Raw genomic sequence first — 24,867 nt, forward strand, 5'->3', positions numbered from 1 at the left:
GGAGCATGAAGCCGGCTTTTAAACAGGATCTTTAAAAGTTCTCGTAATGGAGCATGAAGCAGGCTTTTAAACAGGATCTTTAAAAGTTCTCGTAGTGGTGCATGTAGTGGACTTGGTCCCGCTTGTTCATCTGTCGGCAAGCTTTCTCCACATTCTTCGTCAGACCCGGCGGACCACAGCTGAACACTCCGATCTTCCCCACCTGAAACAGACACAGTGCTGGTAGTGAGAGCTGGTCAGGGATGGAGGGGTAAGGAGCACACACCTGTAGGTCATGTGACCACACATCTGTAGGTCATGTGACCACACGCCTGTAGGTCATGTGACCACACTCCTGTAGGTCATGTGACCACACGCCTGTAGGTCATGTGACCACACGCCTGTAGGTCATGTGAGCACCTGGTCTGGGGGGGGGGGGGTTAGGGTTGGAGGGGGGGGTTGGGGGGGGCGTACCTCAGGGTGCACCTCCTGTAGAGAGCTGAAGAAGGACATGAAGGGGGGGCGGCCAAAGTGGGTTACGGAACGCAGTCCGGTGAACACACTCCGATTCCACACCTTCTGGAAGTGCCGCTCACACACATACTGAAACACATAGACACAGACACACAGACACACACACACACACACACACACAGACAGACACACCAATTACATACAAACCAGAGAATGAAAAATTCAAATATATTTACTCTTCTATGATGACACTATATATTTGAACGGAGTGTGTTTGTGCCCAGACTATCAGCCGCATGGCGTATGTGACTGGAGAGAGCTATCAGAGTGGTGTGGCACACTTAAGAGGCTGCACAGCAGCATGGCGTATGTGACTGGAGAGAGCTATCTGAGTGGTGAAGGAGACTTAAGAGGCTGCACAGCAGCATGGCGTATGTGACTGGAGAGAGCTATCAGTGTGGTGAAGGAGACTTAAGAGGCTGCGTATGTGACTGGAGAGAGCTATCAGAGTGGTGAAGGAGACTTAAGAGGCTGCACACCAGCATTGTGGTCCGGAGGTCAAACTTCTCGGCCAGCTGGGTGATGTAGATGTGCACTGACACCAGCTCCTGCTTGTCGGCCTCCTCCACCTCCCTGATGATGTCGGACACCCACTCAAACTGCTTCTGCGTACGCGTCACCCAGATGAAGTACACCTGACACAGACGAGCACAGCCTCATCGTAGAGAACACACACTAGAACTCTCATACAGAACACACAGTAGAACTCTCCTAAAGAACACACAGCTTAGCTTCCACAGAGAACATACAAAATAATTCTCATATGAGAACACACAGTAGAACTCTCATAGAGAACACACAGCTTAGCTTCCACAGAGAACATACAAAAGAATTCTCATATGAGAACATACAGTAGAACTCTTAGAAATCCAAACTCAAACCCAGTAGATGTCCTTTAGTTTGTCTAAAGCACACTTCTATTAGTTTAAACTCAGTACCTTTTTGCACTGAACCTTGAACTTGACTGAGGATTTGAAGACCAGGTCCTTCAGAATGGACGCGAATGGAGTGACTCCAATCCCACCCCCCACGAGAACAGACACCTCAAAGTCTGTCCACTCTTGGTGCCCCTCCCCGAAGGGTCCGTCCAGGTACAGCTGCGGGCAGGGGGAGGGAGAGCAAAATGAGTGTGTGTGTGTGTGTGTGACTACATGAGACTACATGAGAGTGTGTTTGTGTGTGCGTGTGTGTTGTGTGACTACTATATATGAGCATGTGTGTGTGTGTGTGTGTGTGTATGCTGAGTGACTACATGACTATGTGTGTGTGTGTGTGTGATAGGTGAAAATTCACCCTAGTTACTTCAGGACTCCGGAGTTGTCAATCAGTATATTTATTCAACAAGAACAATTGCAATCGGGCTCACTCACAGCACAAGGATGAAAGTGAAGCAATTTCACTAACATCGCACAGGGTTTATATACTTAATATTTATCTTATGCTGACGCCATAAATATTTAACATCTCAGTCAAGTCCTCGACTGAGCTTCTTGTCTTGCAAGGATGTCTGTTCTTCCCATGGTCAAGAGCACATTTCGACCCTGTCACCAATGAGCTCACCCAAACATGCTCTTGCACATATGCAGACAAAGTGGCGCCTAATAATCTAAGTTACACACACACACAGAAACGCCATGTTCCTGTTAACATAAGCACATGATTCATATAAGGTAATTATTAACACACTGTGTGTGTGTGTGTGTGTGTGTGAGGGAGAGAGAGAGTGCTGTTTGACTACATTGGTGTGTGTGTGTGTGTGTGTGTGTGTGTGTGTCTGTGTATGTGCTGAGTGTGCCATATATACAGGCACTCCTTGAGCTGAATAACTACAAGTGCTCTTGCCTTGGGGTACCCCCCCATCTCCTGGCGTCTCTGTGGGTTGTAGCGCTCCCTGAGCTTGCTGGTCCAGGGCCCCACGGCGCGGATGTGCAGACTCAGCGTCTCCTCGTGGGGTGCAGACGTCAGGGTGAAGGGGTGGTACTCATCTGTGCCCAGCTCCAGGCAGGCCACGCGCACCCACTGACCTGAGCGGTACGCGAAGCCCTGCGGCCGCTTGAACTCCAGGTACGTCACACCTGACCCCGAGCACAGTGGGAGCAAGATGCTAACATCTCATTGAAATAATGCCGACATACGAACATCACAGGTGCACTGATACCAATTACCCGCTAACGCTAACATGAAGATACCAACATGATACAAAGCACACGCTAACGCTAACATAAAGATACCAAACACACGCTAACGCTAACATGAAGATACCAACATGATACTAATGACACGCTAACGCTAATATAAAGATACCAATATGATACCAATTACCCGCTAACGCTAACATAAAGATACCAACACGATACTAATGACACACTAACGCTAATATAATGATACCAATCACACGCTAACGCTAACATGAAGATACCAATATGATACCAAATACTATGGCTTCTATGAGTATTGAACTATGGCTTCTATGAGTATTGAACTATGGCTTTTATGAGGATTAAACTATGGCTTCTATGAGTATTGAACTCTGGCTTTTATGAGGATTAAACTATGGCTTCTATGAGTATTGAACTATGGCTTTTATGAGGATTAAACTATGGCTTCTATGAGTGTTAAACTATCGCTTCCATATTCTCTCTGTTGATCAGTTTTATGCTGAAACAGTTCTATGGAGCTGCTGTGAATAATTCAAACGAGGCAAAAGTTTCCCAGAGTTCGTCTGAGGGTGAGCAGCTCCTTCAAAGAGAAGTTTGCTGAGGGATTTGCATTTTTCTCACCAGAGGGCAGAAGCTCTGCTTTCACCACGGGGATCTCCACCTTCTTCCTGTTCAGACTAATCAGCTTGTCCAGGAGGAAGAGGAGGGCGGGGGGGATCAGGTAGATGTAGAAGCGTGGCTGCTGCAGGAGAGCGAAGCTCCCGTGGATGATGGTCTGTGGGCGGAGGACAGGTGGACACAAGAGACATATTTACACTCAAGCCAGAGAACCTCAAAGCCAGCCAGCCAGCCAGCCAGCATCACACTGTTAAGGAGAGGGAGAGGCGGTGAGCTGAGCTCCTGGATGAGGAGGTGCAGGGAGGTGCAGGAGTAGGAGCAGGACTCACCAGCACATACACGATGACGTACAGGTAGTGTGTGACCCAGAATCCCCTGAAGCTGACGCGTCTGAAGTAGCGTGACGCAAACACGTAGATGAAGGACAAGACTAGGAGGAGGAGTATCCCCGTCATGCCTGCGGGAGTGGGGGGTGGGGGTTCAGAGATGGGGGTAGACTAGTTTTAATAACTCCTGATCACATTTAATAGAGGTTATAAAAACTCCTGATACTTGGTGGAACTCATTTCCATATGTTCTTACCTGGAACTGTCTGAAAGAACCAATATGTCCATCTAAATGGCATTTCAGAGCTAGAAAACAAAGAACAATCAAACTAAAAATATAATCATATAGTACTCAAGGTTTGCGTTCACAAATACTATCTACAGTATGTAGAGCAGACAGTGGAGCGTCTTCATGATGGCTAACCCTAACCCTAAACCTATCCTTGGCCAGATTTGATTCTGCATGTAGTCCCGCTCTTCAAAATATCCTTTAGTTCTACAAGGGGCTTGACCAGTTGTTTGTCCTTCATTGTTTTGTTTTGTTGCACGTGTGGCAGGTGAGGTGTTTTTGCCATTGACAGTATGAAGGTGTGTTTACCAGCCTCAGTTAAGCTATATAAGTCTGCTGTCTAACTTGCCTTATATGAAGGACAGACTCTAAATGGCTCTGATTTATCTTGTTGCCAGATGACACTATGAGGAATAGGCAGGTTGTCTATACAGTAAGATCTTAAGTCCTCTTTTTCTGTGAGAGGCTGTGAGTATGAGAGCATCCATAAGTGTTAGCATTAGCTCATTCTAAAAGTGAGCTTGAGAGTGTGTGTGTGTGTGTGTGTGTGTGTGTGTGTGTGTGTGTGTGTGTGTGTGTGTGTGTGTGTGTGTGTGTGTGTGTCTGTGAGTGAATGTGTGTGTGTGTGTGTGTGTGTGTGTGTGTGTGTGTGTGTGTGTGTGTGTGTGTGAGAATGTGTGCAATCTCATCACAGGCTCGAGTCCTGCGGACAGTGACTGACCCGTTATTGGGGAGCACCTGTGGGAAGAGGCAGGCCAGGATGCTGAGCTCGCTGATGGAGAAGATGTAGAGGTTGACCACATGACCCAAGCTGTGCACCACTGCAGAGGGACAGAGGAGGGCCTGACGTCATTCAGACATGTCAGGCTCTGGACATCAGCCAGTCACACTGACCAATCAGCCATTACAGATGACCAATCAGCCATTACAGATGACCAATCAGTCATTACAGATGACCAATCAGCCATTACAGATGACCAATCAGTCATTACAGATGACCAATCAGCCATTACAGATGACTACACAGCCATTACAGATGACCAATCAGCCATTACAGATCACAAATCAGCCATTACAGATGACCAATCAGCCATTCAAGACTGTCAGGGGGACTGTCTTCCTATAGTCTTCATGTATTTCACTGGGGGATTGTTTTGCTAAGTTAAGGCATAAGGCAATGAAAAGAAACCATCTAAATGCAAAGTCAATATGTGGTTTATACCGGGTGTGTTTTCTCTGTCTCAAGTTCCGTGATATTTAATTAAGTTTCTAGTGTTGCCGACCTTGGACTGTACAACGACTTCTCTATTGCCTATTCCCATTTGGATTTGTTTTCCTGCTCTTGGACTGTCTACCCGTGTACCAAACCTTGTTAAGTAAAACGTTAACCCCTTCATTCTACTACTGAGTGCTGAGTCGTGCTTTTGAGTTCTGTGAATCACCACCAATTCCTAACAGGGTGTACAGCGTTACTATTCCTCGGCAGAGCTGCACCCGAGTGTGTGACCTCTGACCTGTCAGTATGATGGCGGACATGGCCATGAGCCTGTGGAAGTCGATGGCGGCATCAAACGGGATGTAGCGGTTCAGGAACGTCTCGCGGCACTTGGTGATGAGGTTCCGGCACACCGTCAAGAGCATATAGGGAAACAGGAAGGAGATGGCCGCCGCTGAACCACGGGACACGATGACTCCCACTGCCGAGGTTTCTGGGATGCCAGTCGAGATGGCCTGCAGGCCGTAGTCTAAACAGAAGGACGAGGAATCACACCATTTAGTCTGTGGACCTGCAGACACTCTACCAGTACAGGAATGTTTACATTTATCGTTTTATCCAATGCAACTGACAAGTGAGGTTAAGCAAATGGTAGATTTAGAGAAACATTGAAAGGAAAGTGACATGACTAAATCCCTGTGAGTCAGTGTCAGTGTCCCAGATAGGAGGAGAGAGAAGAGCACAATGTTGTGATGGAGGTGACACTACACAGTGCAGGACTGGTCAACTCACTCCACCACTATAACACCACAAATGCAGAAAAAAACAGAAATGCAAAGAGCTTTGCTTAAGGACATTGGGAGGGCTTGAAGTCTGTTAGCTGTTAGTAGTTGTAGTTACTGTGTTACTAATAGTTGTATTCACTCTCCTGTGCAGGAATATGGTGTCTGTGTTGGTAGTTGTTTACCCACAGGCTTCTGCTGAAGGTTCTCCTTGTTTGTGGTAAACCCTTTAGACTCCTGTTCAAGTTTGCAATGGCTCTGTGTGTGTGGTTAGTTTTACCTCACAGACTCCTGTAGAAGGTGCTGCTGGCTCTGTGTTTGGGTTAGGATTAGGGGAAGGTAGGGGTGGGCGATATGACCAAAATCTTCTATCACGGTATTTGTAATTTGATATCACGGTTACGGTATATATCACGGTTTATTATACGTAGGGTGACCAGATTTGGGTTTTTGAAAAAGAGGACACTTCAGTTGTGGCGAAATGTGTCCACAGACATTTATTTATTGACCCTTAAGAACACTTAAGGTGCAGAAACAATACTGCCTCAATAGGCTATTGGCCTAAGCAATAGTGGCCAGTATCCATTGAATCTTTAAATAGTAAAATTAAAGCAAAGTGTATGTAAAGAAAAAGGAAAAATCTTTCTGTGGCATTTAGTCCAGTGCTTATGTTTCAGTGGTTCTTTAACACTACTGAGTCCGAGCCTGTTTTTCACTCTCTTAGGTAGTCTGCCATGCCTTGATATTTTAGTTTATTTCACCTAACTAAAAACATTGAGGCAAAAGTGGCATGTATGATTATATTCTAGAATACCTCAGCAATAATAACATGGGAATGAAAGGAATGTAGTAAAAAAAGATTGAATTTAAATCAAATCTAAACAAACCCTTCCAAAAACATACTTTCAGAGGTGCTCAGACTTTGTACAAAAAATACATTGTAAAGATTTTGGAGCAAGGCTTTTGAACTCTGAACTTTGTAAACATAAGTGTTAGTTTTACAAAGGTGAGTTTAGCATTTAGAAAGTGTGTGTGGTTTCACTACTATATGTTTATAATTTTAGAGTGAGCTGTACCTTTTCAAAACTAGTGTCCCTACAAATGCATATTGATGAGTTAAGGTAGATTTACACCTCTGTAACTACGGGTGCGGCTGACCGCGCAGTTGCATCGGCGGACTCGTTTTGGTTTATGGTTCCTTAAGGTTCCCCAAGGGTTGTGCTTGTTGCAAAGCGATTCAACGCCAGAACAGTAGGTGGAGTAACGTTTTTTTGCCTACCCCATGACGCGAATGGACACTATGAACGGGAGATTTTTCTGTTGAAAATGCCTTACTTTATAGACAATAACGATCATACACCCCCGTTGCACTAAACAACACTCAAACAAATAAATATTGGATTGTTAGTCTATTAAGTATTGTATTTTATTAATTAGCCTGTTGTTAACCTTTCCTGCTAATCGTAGTCTGAGATTACAGGGGAGACTTTTGTTTACTGCTCCAGAGCCGAAGTGATCTATATTCTTAACTCCGGGGTTATCTCCCTTTCTCTTCTGAATGTTGAGTGAAGTAAGCATATGTATTGCAGCGGGACAAAGGAAAATGAATACATTTGTTACACGAAATACAAAGGTTGGCAATTCAGTACCAGTGGCGAAAAAGACAGATCACATGATGCAGAAGTTCGTTTATTGACACATATTTTAATGACGGCCACAGCACTTTAAAACGCTGTGTTTATAAGTTACATTATTCAAAGGTGAAAGATAAAAGGCGAGAGAATCGCCAGGTGTAGGCCTACCTTATCATCATGAGAGTAGCTATGTTGTCAGTATTTGTAATACAATGTGTTGGCCGCAAGTTAACTCCACTTCACGTTAATGATAGCTTTTGTATGAGCAGACCGGGCTCAGCTTGCCTCACGTGTGCAATAACATATGCCGTTTAATCATATTTGGTAGAATGAAGGACAAATTAGTTGTGAATACTATCACCGAGTTTGAAAGGTAGGCTATTGGTCAGGTAATAGCCGAGTGACAGCTGATTTTCTTTCTGATTTGACAGTAGCCTACATCTGTGTGTTTTAAGCAAATACAATGTGAAATAGGGTATTTACCAACGGGCACCTGCTATCTTGGATTATACAGTAAATAGGTTGCGAAATGAAACAAAAACACATCACAGTTAAAGTTGTATTAGTATTGATTGATTCACATCGATATGAATGGATGACATGACTAACAAGTGGCGAAAAATGAATATGAAAGTACCAGTACCAGTGGCGAAAAAAGACAGATCACATGATGCAGAAGTTCGTTTATTGATACATATTTTAAGGACGGCCACAGCGCTTTAAAACGCCGTGTTTAACGGTTACATTATTCAAAGATGAAAGATAGAAGGCGAGATAATCGCCATGTGTACCTTCTCATCATGAGTGAATGTCAGTGCTTGTAATACAATGGTGTTGGCCGCAAATTAACTCCACTTCACGTTAATGTTAACTTTTGTATATGAGCAGACCAGGCTCCATTCTATCGCTTGCCTCAGGGGTGAAATTTATTGATTCACATCAATATGAATGGATGACATGACTAACAAGTGGCGAAAAAAGACAGATCACATGATGCAGAAGTTCGTTTATTGATACATATTTTAATGACGGCCACAGCGCTTTAAAATGCCGTGTTTATAAGTTACATTATTCAAAGATGAAAGATAGAAGGCGAGATAATCGCCATGTGTACCTTCTCATCATGAGTGAATGTCATTGCTTGTAATACAATGGTGTTGGCCGCAAATTAACTCCACTTCACGTTAATGTCAACTTTTGTGTATGAGCAGACCAGGCTCCATTCTATCGCTTGCCTCAGGGGTGCAATTGATTGATTCACATCAATATGAGTGGATGACATGGCTAACAAGTGGTGGAAAATGAATATGAAAGTATTTGTTCGGTGAATTAGCGCGTTCTCTCCAAACAATGCAGTCAACGGTTTTTAACACCAAACAATCGCAGTCAACGGTTTTTAAATGTCAACATAGTGGTAGAGCCTATCACATAACTATCATCTGAAATATCACGGTATGTCAAAACAAACCTTTGATCTAAACAGAATATTCAGTATGGAATAGGAATATTTCAGAGCAGTATCTTTTATCGCGTTTGACAAATATGCTGATTGCTGTTCAGGTAATTTCTCCTGTGAGAATGGGATAGTATTCTATCCATGAATTCGCGGTCATTTGAGGTCCTTATAAGTGTTTAAAGAGGGTTTGTAAAGATGCGCATATCTTCGGACCTCTTCTGTTGTGTATGTTCATAATCATCAAGAAGAGGCTTGTGAGACGGTCTGCAGGTTATTCATGATTCAAAAATATTGTAGTCTTGCCTTGGCCTTTAAAAATGGCGATACTATGCTATGAAAACCGGAAATGTGAGACTCCTGAAAGGATGCGGTTAGCAGCCAATCACAGTCTTGCGGGGTACGTGAGCCCTAGGAGGATTTTGTTGGATAGTTACAAATTTTGGCGGACGCACTTACGTCTTATGTAACTGCGCAAGGGGCTTAAAACAGCGCTTATGTATCTTACGTGCGTACGTTTCTACGTTAAAACCGAGTATAAAAGCCCCTTTAGGTGTAAACACACCTGGGACACCTCAGACAAGAACAATGGCCCTTACCTAATGGCCCTGGAATGTCTTTGTGGCCCGTACCCCCCACAGGATTTCTTGACACACCATGGCCCAATAGAGATCACTGAATTACCATACCCTTATCATATGAATAGCTGTCATTTGCTAATGGGCGGGTCGTTAGGAGCTGAAACCTCACTCAGAGACTGAAAAGTGCAAGAGACTAGTCCTATTCTCCTTACAAAGTGCTTATTTATATATTTGTTTCAAACTGTGTAAATTTGAAAAGAAAAGGGTTCAAGGTTTCTGGGGGTGTAATTTCTATGTCTCTCCGACAAAAACTGGCTGAGCTTTAAAAGCAATTCCCCATAAAAACCACCATATCCCTGCACAGGGAGCGTGGACTTCAGAGGGTTAATGTACTTTCAGAAGATAACTCAAGTGTTAAAACTTTCTTTTCAATGTGTGTCTATATGTTAACGCAATAATGATGAGATATTTTCTTTATATGGCCACATATTAAAATAAGAAAATTAAGAAGTTGGCCATTACACATAGACATATACATAGACGCTCCATTGACCGCCTCAGCCCGTTGCTGCGACGTGCTAACATGATGACGAGGTGATGACTGGTATGTAAACAGACGCAAGTAAATGATGGAGCTGTGGTTTTTCTGGATAAAAAGCAATATAGCGTTTATATTTCTCAAACAATTCTCAAACGAGTCGTTTTTATATTCAAGGGTTTATGATCTACGTGGAGTACCAAAAAAAGTTTTGTCTCCATGTTACTTAGAATCTTGTTGGTTTGGCCGTAATCGCCGTTGACAAGCATACATGTATGTCTATGATAATCGCTGCTAGACGCTCACTGTTCTTGTGCTCTCACAGCTCATTCACTTTGAAATACTGAACAGAATCTGCCAAAAAAAATGCCTACACTAGACACTTTTCAGTCCATATTTTTCAGTATATCCCAACAGTCGAGGATTACTCAACAAGTAGGCATGACAGTCCTTGCAGGTTATGTGCTTAAAAATTGTACTGGGTATCGTATTATACGGCTCTTCAGAATGTTCAAAAAAGTTCCGTTGATTTGAATGGGCCACCCCAACGTTCGCCGGTCTGTAATTTCTTTATTTTCACTGCTGCGAAAATGTAATGACCGCTGACCATCTTTCATATCATTCCGCAAGTAGTCCGGTCATTTAACGTAACGGGAAGTAATGGGTTGCTACGCAACACCTGAAACTTTAGAGTGCCTGAAGAACTATTTTTTTCTCAGCAGAAATCACAAAACGGCAACAAAATCGTTAAAGAGGTATTTTTGGAGGAATGTCTATCGTTTTGGCGAATTACTGTATAATAAAAGGGATGCTGTATAGTTCGGAGGTCATTATCTAAAAATAAATCGATTGGATTTCAAAATAAGAGTATACCGCGGTTGAAACGGTATGGCCAAATCTCTCCCGGTAGACACATTTCTATCGTTGCACGGTATATACCGTCATACCGCCCAGCCCTAGGGGAAGGGTTAGGTTGCGGCGGTAAACTCACAGTAGCATCTCTCGAGAGATACTCCGGCGGAGATGCCGTAGATGACGCAGAAACAGACGATGTGTCGCCGGTAGTTCTCCACGAAGCGCTTGAACTGCTGGACTTTCTGCTGGACGGGGTTCCTGCTGTAGCGCTCTCTCTGAGGCTTCACATACAGCTTAGCACCGGACAGGCCCGGCCTGGAGATCACACAGTTATACCAAGCATTTATAAGCACAACACAACACAACACAACACACAAAACAGTGAAGCAACATCACACCTTCTCCCGACATATAGCAGCGTGGGGATCTGGTGTATCAGTTACGGTGTGGGGATCTGGTGTATCAGGTTACGGTGAGGGCAGCGTGGGGATCTGGTGTATCAGGTTATGGTGAGGGGATCTGGTGTATCAGGTTACGGTGAGGGGATCTGGTGTATCAGGTTACGGTGAGGGGATTTGGTGTATCAGGTTGTGGTGAGGGGATCTGGTGTATCAGGTTACGGTGAGGGGATCTGGTGTATCAGGTTGTGGTGTTGGCAGCGTGGTGATCTGGTGTATCGGGTTACGGTGAGGGCAGCGTGGGGATCTGGTGTATCACAGCTACAGTAAAGGATCTGAAATGATGGCGAGGTCAGCTCCGCTGTAAACCACAGAGTGAGATTTCCTCCTGCAGACGTGAGCTCACTTTCCCAGTGCTCTCACAGCACCTGTGTGCAAAGCCCTTAATTACAACCTCAGCACCCCACAGCACAGAAGGAGCCCTGCATGACAACACCAACACTAATACACGTATTACTGGGTGAAAACACCAACACTAATACACGTATTACTGCGTGAGAACACTAATACACGTATTACTGCTTGACAACACCAACACTAATACACGTATTACTGCGTGAGAACACCAACACTAATACACGTATTACTGCTTGACAACACCAACACTAATACACGTATTACTGCTTGACAACACCAACACTAATACACGTATTACTGCTTGACAACACCAACACTAATACACGTATTACTGGGTGAGTGTACTGGGCATCAGCATTCGGTAGGGTACGCCAGAACAGAGAGGTAAACCCCTAATAACAACCTAAACACTAATTATTACATCAGCGTGCTGTATGTTGCCCCATAGCAGAGAGGAAAACCTCATGATCTGGCCAGTTATACTTCATTAACCTGAGAATGAGACTTCACTGATCTGGCCAGTTACACTTCATAAACCTCAGAATGAGACTTCACTCCGTCACAAGAAACCAATCCCTGCCTTTTCCCCGCCTTACACATACAACTGGGCCAATCCCTGCCTTTTCCCCGCCTTACACATACAACTAGGCCAATCCCTGCCTTTTCCCTGCCTTTCGTTTTTCTATTTCTTATGTAAAGTAGTAATTATTGTTACACCAGGTTTCTATTGCTTGTAGCTTGACTGTTCTCTCTCTTGTACGTCGCTTTGGACAAAAGCGTCTGCTAAATGACTAAATGTAAATGTGAACGTACACATAGAACTGGACCAATCCCTACCTTTTCCCCAGCCGTTTGCGGAGTTCCGAACCATCAACAGGTTTGCTGAGGAAATCTGTCTCTCCTTCAGCTGACGAGCTTCAAAATACAGACAGGCAACATTCAACTCTCAGTTTCCCACAGTATTGGAGAACGAGATTTAGATTAGTGCATCTGAAGAAGACAGAGTGGATGGATGTGAGGAAGGTGAGGGGACCCTAACGCACCCGCTCTTCTGTGGGCTGATGAAAGACACCCTGTGCTGCCGGCTCATCCTGCTCTTACCCTCCATCTCCATTCCTGCAGTAATAACACATCAGTCACATTAACGACGTATTTATCACACACCAGTCAGATTAATAACACACCAGTCACATTAATAACACGTCAGTCACATTAATAACGGATCAGTCACATTAATAATGAATCAGTCACATTAATAACGCACCAGTAACATTAACAACACATATATCACATACCAGTCACATTAATAACGGATCAGTTGCGTTAATACCGTGTCACATTAATAACGTATCAGTTGCATTAATAACGTGTCACATTAATAACGCATGTATTCTACAAAATGTCACATTATCATAGCAATCATTCAGCCGCTCTTTGCCTTTAATGTTGAGCTGTGCGAACTGCAGCTCCTTCTCGTGGCCTTTGAGGAGGAGGTGAAAGTCCTCCCAGGTGATTTGCTCCTTGGCATCAAACCCGGCAGCCTGGAGCATGGCCTCAATGACCTCCTGGGCCTGGCTCTTCGACAGGCAGCCGCTGGAGATCTCCGTGAAGGACCTGAGGAGCACAGGGACATATGGGCCGTGCTAGCTGGCTAAACAGCACTACACGGACACATGGCAGTGCTAGCTGGCTAACCAGCATTACAGGGACACATGGCTGTGCTAGCTGGCTAAACAGCGCTACGCCTGGGAGGGACACATGGCAGTGCTAGCTGGCTAAACAGCGCTACTCCTGGGAGGGACACATGGCCGTGCTAGCTGGCTAAACAGCGCTACTCCTGGGAGGGACACATGGCCGTGCTAGCTGGCTAAACAGCGCTACTCCTGGGAGGGACACATAGCAACATTTGGCAAGTAAACATATTCTGCGAAACCCAAATCACATCTGTTTGTGAGTAACAGCCGCTTTTCCAGTGGTTATTTCAGACACTGTAACTCTGAGACAGACAGACAGAAGACTGCAGTGGTTGCAAACCTCAACAATGTGGAGAATTCCTCTCTGGATAGGAAGCCGTTTCCATCGATGTCATGCATGGCAAACAGAAGCCTGGACTTCTCCTCTGGTGTACCTGCATCCATTCACATTCACACAGCATGCAATTAACCAGAATAAAATAGATATGCACATTCACATTTACACGACATGCATCCACACAGCATCCTACTGGAATATACTGGTAGTATTTGGATACTGGCCGCACCAAGCTAATCATTAGAAAATGTAAGTTGACATGAACAGGCTGAAATTCTTATAACATTTTGAACTAAGCTTATGAGCTATGATGCCATTTAGTGTTATCATTACTCTTCGACCATTTGTAGAAATGAACCACTGTTCCTAATGTTTCACCCTGTAGGACTCCAAACATTCAGAAATGAACTGCGTTCTGTGTTGCATCTCGGTCACTCTGTAATACAGGCTGAGGGTCCATCTGGACTGACCCTTCATGAAGATGGCGATGACGTCCAGGAACTCCTGCATGGACAGGTATCCGTTGCCGTCCTTGTCGGCCAGCGTGAACATGGACTGGACGAAGAGGGAGCTGGGCTTGAGGCCCAGGGCGCTGGCGAACTCCTGCCCTGAGAGCTCACACTGCAGCGCCTCCCTGGTCCTGCGGCTGGACACGCCTCGCAGGTCCCCCGCATCGCTCCTGTCTATGTCCAGCACCTGAGCGCAGGAGGAGCAGCTGAGCAGGAGGAACAACTCCAGGAGGGTGTGTGTGTGTGTGAGCGCGTGGTCATGTATCTGTGTGTGTGTGTGTCTAAGTGTGTGTATTTGTGCATGTATGTATGTTTGTTTGTGTGTAAGTGTGTGCATGTGTGTGTGTGTGTGTGTGTGATTTAGTGTGTATTTGTGCATGTATGTGTGTTTGTGTGAGTGCATGTGTGTGTGTGTGTGTGTGTGATTTAGTGTGTATTTGTGCATGTATGTGTGTTTGTGTGAGTGCATGTGTGTGTGTGTGTGTGTGATTTAGTGTGTATTTGTGCATGTATGTGTGTTTGTGTGAGTGTGTGTGTGTGTTTGTGTGAGTGCATGTGTGTGTGTGTGTGTGTGATTTAGTGTGTATTTGTGCATGTATGTGTGTTTGTGTGAGTGTGTGTGCATGTGTGTGTGTGTGATTTAGTGTGTATTTGTGCATGTATGTGTGTTTGTGTGAGTGTGTGTGTGTGTGTGTGTTACCTTGGCAAATGCATGCCTGAAGAAGACCTCCACTATCTGGGCTCTCTGAGTCCTAGTCACGGCCTCCCTCAGCAGCTCCTTCTCCCGCACGCTCCTCACACTCACATGCTGCTCCCGCTTGCCCAGCTCAGAGCGCAGGAGACCCAGGAACGCAGACCGCCGCACCTCATCCTCAAACAGCAACACCTGAGAGGACAGAACACACACTCAGGAGGAGCAGGGGGAACAGGAACATTCAGTAGGAGCAAGAACATTCAGGAACACGCAGGAGGAGAAGGAACACGCAGGAGGACAGAAACACGCAGGAGGAGCAGGAACATTCAGGAGGAGCAGGAACATTCAGGAGGTGGCAGCATGCAGTGAAAGCACAGCTTGTATCTGGACAGCTTGAGCTACTCACCAAATCGTACTCCTTGGGCACCTTGAGCAGGAGCGCCCTCTGCTGGCGGTCGCTGGACAGCAGGATGGTCAGCTGGCTCTGGGAGCCTAGGCTGAGGGAACGCAGCAGGCCGCCCGCGGGGTCACACACCTGCAGACTTAGCTTCTCATCCACCTCTACGGACACGGGCAGAGGGGACTCACCGGGGCCCTGCCACTCCCACGCTGCACAGGGGGAGAGGAGAAGGAGAGGAGGAGCAGGGAGGAGAGACAGGTTTGGGTTAGGTAGGTAACACAGAACTCGCTATCCAAACATACATACACCTACAACAATCTCCTTCCCTTTCTTTCACAGTTGCCTCTCTGCTGCCTTGTCTCTCTAACACCCAAACAGACCTGTAACCCCCCCAGCCTTGTCTCTCTGACACCCAAACAGACCTGTGACCCCAGCTGAAGGCTCTTTGTCCTTCCTGGTCGACTTGGAGCTTTGCTGAAACTTCTTGAACCTGTAGTTACGGAAGAAGGCCACTGCGCAAGCCACCAGGAAGCTCACTAGGTACACAAGGGAGGGAGGGAGGGAGGAGAGCACATTAACTGCAGGTCTGTTCTGTGGAACAGATCAAATTGATTGATTGATTGATTGATTGATTGCTTCATGACTCATTATTCCAGTGAAACAGACAATCAGACAGACGCGGGCTAAACTGACCTACGGGGAAGAGGAAGAGAACGATGACTAAGATGCCGAAGCCGGCTTTGCTGCCGTTGTCAAAGAAGTCCATGGAGGAGGCCGGAGGGCAGGGGGGCAGATCTGAGGCTTTCAGCTGCCCAGGCTGAGGACAGGGGTCACCTGTCACACACACACACACACACACACGCACACACACACACACACGCACACACACACACACACAAGTCCAACCATGCTCCATTACAACATCAATTAGGGCTTAGTTTAGGACTCTGATTCCAGGTCCAGGCTCATAATTTCATTGAAGGCTAGAGCATTATGAGGAGGATGTGCGTGTGTGTGTGTGTGTGTGCATGCGTGCGTGCGTGCGTGCATGTGCGCGTGTGTGTGTGTGTGCGCGCGCGTGTGTTTACCGTTCTTCCAAAAGAACACGTCTTTCTGAATGTCTCCAAATTCCGCACTTGTCACAGCGATGATGACATCATAGTAAGTGGTGTTACGGATGGACAAAATCTCCTCTTCTGTGAACAATCTTGGAAATACCACATTATAATAGCACATTTTATACTTATATCTCCTTATGATGTATTATAAAATAACATTGACCATAATATTTGAATAGTTTCTCCATGTGATAACCCCCTAAGGACCAGTGCTGAGCTCTGATTAGTCAGTTTGTAAGGAGCTCAGCTCTGATTGGTCAGTCTGTAAGCATCGGTCCTACTCTTACTTGTTCTGCTTGTTCTCAAACCAGAACCGATCTCCGTTCCTGATTCGTTGGAACTGATCGGAGATAAGGGCGGTGAACACGGGCCCAGGCCCGTCCACAGACTCCAGCAGACCTCCAGGAAACAGCTCTAGTCTGGAGACGTCGTTACCGTAGAGGTCAGACAGCTCCCGAAACAACTGGCGCAGCACAGGAGATTAGCATTAGCACAGTTTAAACACAGGGTCTTCTTTGCGCTACGCTTTCATAGACAAGCAGTGTAGACCACAGGAGAAAACTGCATCTATGAAAAACCTTGACCACACACACACACACACACACACACACAGCTTAGCACACCTGTAGAAGAACCTGGGTAGTTTTCCCTGTTCAGATGCTCATGTAATCCTACCTGTGGATGACCTAAGACAGGTATGACTTTAAAACGCAGGTTTGATTCTACCTGTGGATGGCTCTGGTTAAGCTGAGGGTTGATGTCTGCCCAGGTGTCCAGTGGCAGAAGGTTGAGAGCTTCTCTGACCTCGCTGTAACTGGGCAGGCCAAAGTCCCGGCCTCGCTGAATCGTCATGGCGACCGCATCCGAACGGGAGAAGCGTAATGGACCATACATGTAATCTGACCAACAAAAGAGAAAAGATGGGAGGAGGAGAGGAGAGGACTCATTTAGCTACTGCAGAGGTTCAGCTCAATACCAGGTCAGTTCAATAAATACAGCATGGCTGAGATATATATAGAGAGCTATAATCAATGTGGTGTTACAGTCAGCAGAGGAAGGGCAGCACAGACCTCTGAGGTCCTCCACTATGATGTTGTCCTCCCTCTCTGCAAGCTGGGAGGACATGCCTAGAATCAGCTCGTCCACATCCTCAGCCGTCCGCAGGTTAGGGTTCTGCAACAGAACAGCATCTCAGACAGACACGACAGACAGACAGGACGGTGAGCCTCTCACCCCTAACCAGACTTGGTGCCAGGAGATGGTGAATGGGGGATCATCTCTGATAAGACTTACATGTCGGTTCCAGAAGCTGTTGCATAAGCGCATGGCTTGAGATGTGCTGCCATCACTGCTGACCACCTCTCTATAGTGACAGCTCCTGTTCCTGGAGTCACACACAATGTACAGCAGCTCTTCACCAAAGCTACACAAACTCTCTTATATCAGCTTATCAAGTATTGTTAATAATAATAATATCGTGCAAGGAAATTGCAGATATTGCATATTGGGACCAGTACACAATCACAGAGAGAGAAAAGGTAGAGAGAGAGAGAGAGAGAGAGAGACTGATGGGTGGAGGAGATATAATACAGAAAAAAGATTTAAAAGCTATGATGATCCTTTAGTACCTCATATAAACACCAGAGGGCGCCATAGTTAGCCCAAATCTGATGGCTGCAGCCGCAAACTCAGGGGAGATTCCAGGATCTACAGAGTTCTTGTAACCTGAGGGACATTATTACACAGTCAGTGGAAATACGCTACAGACAACACCTGGTTGCAGTGTGAACAAGCACGAGAGATTAACACACATTTAGTGCGCTAGAGGCAAACACATTCATGAGGACCGACACACCACTGGAGAAAACACACATGACAAAACAAACATGTCATGTTCTAATGTTTCCCAATCTTCTCTATCCCCTAATGGGGAATATGCAGAGCCCTGTGACCGCACGTGTCCAGTCAGCAGCTCTGTGCCCCCAGCAACTCAACCCCCACATACACACACACACACACACACACACACCCTGCTGACGCACCTGTAGCGCATCAAGAGCCCTAACCAGACCACAAGAGCCACCTCAGATGCGCGCACACACACACACACACACACACACACACACACACACACACACACACACACACACCAGCCACTGTGGTTAGCAGCGCATATCCATCTCACTGCTCCATCTCTACCTCTCTCACGCTCTCACCACACACACACACGCACACACACACACACACACACCAGCCACTGTGGTTAGCAGTCCATATCCTTCTCATTGCTCCATCTCTCCCTCTCTCACTACAAACACACACACACACACACACACACACACCATCTCTCCCTCTCTAAACCACACAAGCACACAAACATGTACACATACACACACACACACAGACACAAAACATACACTGCACGCACACACACACTATGAAAAAAAACCACACACACAGATACATTACCTTGGTAAGGTGGCAGAGACTTCCCCAGATAGCTGGGCAGCCATTCATGAAATGCAACATTCTGAGGAAAGAAGAGTATCAGTTATGAGCTGACTATGAAGAGTATTATGAGCTGACTAGGTATTAACTCTACTAACACTGTATATGTAAATTAATCTGAATCTGTCAATGTTTTCTACAGAGCACATATAAGATCGTTAATGAGAAATGTTTTGCCTGATAGGGACCTAATATTTAGCATTGCCATTGAAACACCACTACCTCAGAACAGGTTGCTTAGTATAATATTATGGCATGCGCCTATAATCCTATTCCAATTTGAATCTCTACCCAACGCATAGTTAAAAACAAAGGCCATCGATACAATAGTAACAATAGAAGCCCAGCGAATATTCTATCTTTACCTCGGCATATTCCTCCTTCCTGTCAGCCACTCTATCCAGAAAATATTTCAATGGCAATGCTAAATATTAGGTGCCTATCAGGCAAAACATTTCTCATTAACGATCTTATATGTGAACGTAAATTAGACTGTATGTTTTAACAGAAACCTGGCTAAACATAAATGGGTCTGCAGCTCTTATTGGAGCGTCCCCTCCCAATTATAGCTTTTTTCAGTCTATTAGAACTGGTAAAAAGGGGGCGGGACAGCCACCATAACCACGGATGTCCTGTGCTGCAGGAGCATCTCCTTCGATGATTTTGCCTCGTTTGAATATCATGCCATAGTTCTAAAGTGCCGGCCTCCTGTTCTGACAGTAACTGTGTAAAGGCCACCCAAGCAATGTCCCACAGATTATTATCACTGGTGATTTTAACATACATGTGGATAATGGGAACGACTCAAAGGCCAGGGATTTTATGAATCTCTTGAATTCCATGGACTTTACACAACACATTACTGAACCCACTCACAACCGTGGCCACACCCTTGATCTAGTTATTACAAAGGGTCTTACAACTGTTATATCGTCTATCTGTGACCTTGCTCTTTCCGACCACTTTTGTATTTTCTTTACAGCACTGGTACCTAAAGTTAAAAGTAGTGCTGAATGTTTTATTAAGAAACGCTATCTTAACTTAGAATTTAAAAGTAATGATGAACATAACTAGTACAGAAACCGCAGATGCGGGGCTATCATGTGTTAGTAATCTAGTAACTACTCTCAATACAAAATTAAGGACAGCAAACAAAAAGCCCCATGGAGAAATGAGGAAATGATTAAACTTAAGAGTGCAGAAGGTCAAGCTACAGGTCCACCTTGATATTTTTAAGGATCATCTTTCAGTCTTTAATAAAGCAATAAGAAATGCTAGGAAGGATAATTTCTCTAATTTGATATCTATAAATTCTAACAATTCCAGGGTGCTCTTTTCAACAAATCGACAGCCTTATAAATTCTGCACCCACAAGTAGATGATAAGTCTCTTTTCCACCTCCAAATGTGAGGAATTTGCAGCATGCTTCAGAGATAAGATAACGAACATTAGGATGAATATTGCTCAGGAAATTCCAAATGTCTTGTTTTCTGATCCCCTTCCACTATGCTGTAACAGTATGAGCTTTTTTGCACTGGCTGATATAGAAATGCTGAGCAAAGTAGTGTCACAACTGAAGCCGTCTACATGCCCTCTTGATCCCATTCCCAGCACATTTTTTTTAATTCTGTGTCTAAGGACATTCTAGCCATTATTAACTGTTCCCTGCTTACAGGTATTTTCCCATCAGAACTTAAAACTGCCCTGGGGTCGGTTACGAAACACTTACACACACAGATTTTGCCAGAGATAAATAAACAGGAAATTACGTACTAACCGCACTGGCACCGTAAAGGACTGCTCAGCACGGTTATCGTCAAACTAAGAGACAGCTGCTGGGGGGGGGGGGTTACAAACACTTGTAAAGAGACGCAGATAAGTAAACAGATAAATGTTACAGTGAGTGATAAGCAAAATCTAAGAGGTATGTCTTAAGTGCCCCCCCCCCCCCTTTTCTTTCCTACTGAGGCGCATTGTGTTACCTCCGTGTATGAAATGCGCCGTAAAAGTTTTATTTTATTTTATTTTATTTGACTATGAAGGCAAGGTGTTCAACCTCACACACACCAGCTCCAGAGATTCCACATCACTGGTGACTAACACTGGTGACTAACACCTAACACTGGTGACTAACACTGGTGACTAACACTGACCACCACCACAGCAGTTAAACTAATCACTTAGACAGCTAGAATATAAGTAATTAATACACATGATAACAGAGGAATGTCATCACTGTTCCAACACACTCCAGGTCCCAACACTGAACAGGTAACAGCACAGGTGTAATATGACCCTATAGAGCTCAACACTGAACAGGTAGACAGCACAGGTGTAACATGATCCTATAGAGCTCAACACTGAACAGGTAGACAGCACAGGTGTAACATGACCCTATAGAGCTCAACACTGATCAGGTAGACAGCACAGGTGTAACATGACCCTATAGACCTCAACACTGAACAGGTAGCACAGGTGTTTGGAGTCGCTGGAAAGCAGACAGTTAACGAGTGGTGCTGGAGGTCATGAGCCCATGCAGAATCAAGCACACACACACACACACACACACACACACAGACGCACACACACACACACACAACTCCCTCCTGACCCCTAGTGTGTGTGCTTCAGAAACCCACATGGATCATGCAGCGTGTAATTAACACGAATCAGAGGGGAAGAAACTGACCAGCATGAGAGAGTCCTCACCACACACACACACACACACACACACACACAGTCACACACACACACACAGCCTCACACACACAGTCACACACACACACACACACACACACACACACAGTCTCACACACACACAGTCTCACACACACACACACACACACACAGTCTCACACACACACACACACACACACACACACACACACACACACAAACAGCCTCACACACACACACAAACACACACACACAAAGACACACACACACACACAGTCTCATATACACACACACACAGTCTCACACACACACACTCACCTGCAGGGTGGCGATGAGTCTCTTCCTGGCGCCCTGGAAGAGCTGCTCGTCAGACCAGGCTGGGTGGACATGGTGCAGCTGGGAGGCCAGGTAGTTATGGTAACGAAACCACACCACCCCTTCAGCCAGCGTAAACGCGTTCTCATTGGCCCAGGCATTCCCCAGCTCTACATACACACACACACACACACACACACACACACACACACACACACACACACACACACACACACACACACACACACACACACACACACACACACACACACTCACTGAAATCATTCTACTCAGGAACTCTACACAAACAAACACTACACCATCCATAGGGCTCATCAGGGAAAGACGTTGGTTGGATTCTAGAACCATGACATCATTTCTGCCCAATTCTTCCGGGGCAAAGACGACCCACTAATCTCAGTTTCAACACCTGCTGAAGTTGGCACTAAGCACATCTGTGAGGCTGTCTGCTGACCACATATGTCCAACAGCTAAGCCCAACACCACGGGCTGACAGGGGAGGAGGTGTGTTCGCTGTGGGCACATGCACGTCAGCAGCTTGGGCTGATTTTTTTTCACACCCAGCGTCTGCCATGTGAAGGAGGCTCTGGATTCTCCTGGGCTGAGGTTAAGCAATGCTGGGGGTCCATGTGGGCAGACTACACCACCGCAGCACAAAGGCCAGCTGTGCTGACAGAAGCAGCCACATAATGGAGGGATTAGGAGAGGACAATCATGCACTGCAGTGTTTATCCTGGGGACTACAGCGGTGAGGACGCAAACAACGGCACAGCCCTGCCAGCCCTCAGGAAGGGGATGGAGAAAGGTAACATTAGTCTGGTGGGGACTGGTTGTAAGTCTGCAAAACAACATGCAATGCACCTACAACGCAAGGTACTATCCTCCTGCCAGGTGTCATGATTTAATGCAATATCTGTGTGCAATGTCTGTGTTTTCGTTTCTGCTAATAGTAAAAACAACTGTAACATGCACGTGTTTTCGTTTCTGCTAATAGTAAAATCAACTGTAACATGCCTTACACTGTGTTCTAGAACATCACTGCTACTGTTGCATCATTAGTTACCATAGAGACCCCCTGGGCCGGTCTCGCTGGTGGAGGGGTTCGGAGCACACCACATGAGGTTCCCTCCCCCGCTCTTTCTGGGAAGGTTCCACTCTGACCCGGACGCCAGGAGCCCCAGAGAGAAGCTCCTGAGTGTGTCTGCCCCGGAGCTGGATGAGCCATACACAGAGCTGCCATCTATCCATGAGGAGACGTGGTTCACCTGTACACACACACACATGCACACACACACACACACACACACACACAGATAAACATGGCTTTCACGTCTGTCCACGAGACTGCACGGTTCATCTGTGCACACAAGGTGAAAAGTATCTCAGTGTGGGGTACCTGTGTGTGGGGGAGTTGAATGTGAGGGTAGTTGGGTGAGTGTGTGTGGGGTAGTTGAATGTGAGGGTAGTTGGGTGAGTGAGCGTGGGGTAGTTGGATACCTGGGTGCGGGGGTTGTTGGGGCTCTTGCCCGTGTCGTGATCCCAGTGTGCCCTCTGGAAACGGAGCAGGGGAGCGGGGGTGGCGTTCCAGTGGAAGACGGGGTCTCCCTCCGGGATGGGGATGTGCATGAACTCAGGGGGGCAACCAGGCTGGCGGGACTCCAAGACCTCAGACACAACATGGTAGCCTGGACCAGTAGGGCGAGGGGGACCCAGGGGAACACAACACAGGAGAGAACTGTCTTTAGGGAGAGCCGTTTGACATGCTAATGATTTACTTCTCACAGATGCACCTGTCTTTACATAAATCATTTTTGCAAAGAATTTTTGCATAACGGCTTTATTTCAAAAGGTCCGTCTTCGAAGCTAGACTAGAGTATCCCTGTGCGTTAACCACTAATAAACTGTATGTAAGAGCTCTGACCCAAGGAACGATTTTACACTGCAAGTGAGCTAACATGAAGCAACACTTCACTTTCATCAGAGCATCTAATTAGTTGAGCCTGATTCACCATTTTTACTTGATGGTGAACGTTAAAGTGTATCAGAGCTTACGGTGTGGGCAAAACTAGCTCAGGAACACAGCAGAACATAGCTAGCAGATGGCCCGAAACAGTTGGGCAGTTGAGTTGGACATATTTGTTAGTGTTTTTCATATTCACTGACCAAAGAAAAGCGAGAGGACGGTCTGGTTCCGGGATGACGGCAGCCCCGACGGGCCCCTCATGGCGACGTTGCTGACCCGGCGTGGGTTGGGCAGTTGCGGCTCTCCACGCGCCTGATAGACCCCGTCAGAGTACCGCGCGGGGAGAAGGCGCATCAGGGGTTCACCTGCGAGTGCAACACGTAGTTTATTTGAAGGCGTCAGATGAAAAATAAGACTTAAGAGAACAATGTAGTGCCTCAGCTTACCTGCGGCTCCACGGCTATGAGAAGCTAAGTTATTGTACCAGCCGTCGTACCGTTGGATTTCCCAGCCAACATTTGACTCAGAATCTAAATGAAATTAGACATATTTGTCAATATTAATTACATGAGACTATTCGTCGAAGTTGCCATTTTTGAAAACCAGGTGAATGCAGGTGAACTTCTGGTGAATGCAGTGTAATGAGTAGTTTTCAATACTTTTTTGCCTTAAATCGCATGAATGAAATTATATCCACTTACTGGAACGGAGGGTCGTCACTGCCAATAGGAGCACAGCGCTGCAGATCGTCCTGCGTAAATCCATGGTGGCGGGGAGCATCCAAGCGCGGCTCGTGTCGAGGGTTTCTGAGGACACTGAGTGGACGAGGGACAGAAAGGGAGAGACTTACTTG

The 24,867-nt window shown here is 45.9% G+C and overlaps 1 protein-coding gene across 1 annotated transcript; it reads right to left on the reverse strand.

Moving 5' to 3' along the window:
* On the reverse strand, positions 1-24,779 carry duox (dual oxidase). Its single transcript, XM_031562313.2, has 32 exons — positions 24,716-24,779; positions 24,461-24,544; positions 24,215-24,379; positions 23,549-23,736; positions 23,115-23,316; positions 22,034-22,200; positions 19,001-19,061; positions 18,160-18,256; positions 17,825-17,915; positions 17,602-17,704; positions 17,258-17,430; positions 16,819-16,994; positions 16,502-16,620; positions 16,107-16,247; positions 15,836-15,949; positions 15,420-15,622; positions 15,020-15,205; positions 14,281-14,506; positions 13,814-13,907; positions 13,218-13,393; positions 12,823-12,895; positions 11,101-11,279; positions 5,420-5,650; positions 4,627-4,726; positions 3,873-3,922; positions 3,620-3,747; positions 3,294-3,447; positions 2,356-2,588; positions 1,452-1,610; positions 993-1,148; positions 454-582; positions 1-202 (listed from the first exon to the last, which is right to left on the reverse strand). Exons 1-32 carry the CDS (start codon positions 24,777-24,779, stop codon positions 80-82), a joined length of 4,545 nt encoding a protein of 1,514 aa, XP_031418173.2. The 3' UTR covers positions 1-79.
* Between the last annotated feature and the right edge of the window lie 88 nt (positions 24,780-24,867).

This window comes from Clupea harengus, chromosome 3 (assembly GCF_900700415.2).
Source record: "Clupea harengus chromosome 3, Ch_v2.0.2, whole genome shotgun sequence".
Taxonomy (NCBI): domain Eukaryota; kingdom Metazoa; phylum Chordata; class Actinopteri; order Clupeiformes; family Clupeidae; genus Clupea; species Clupea harengus.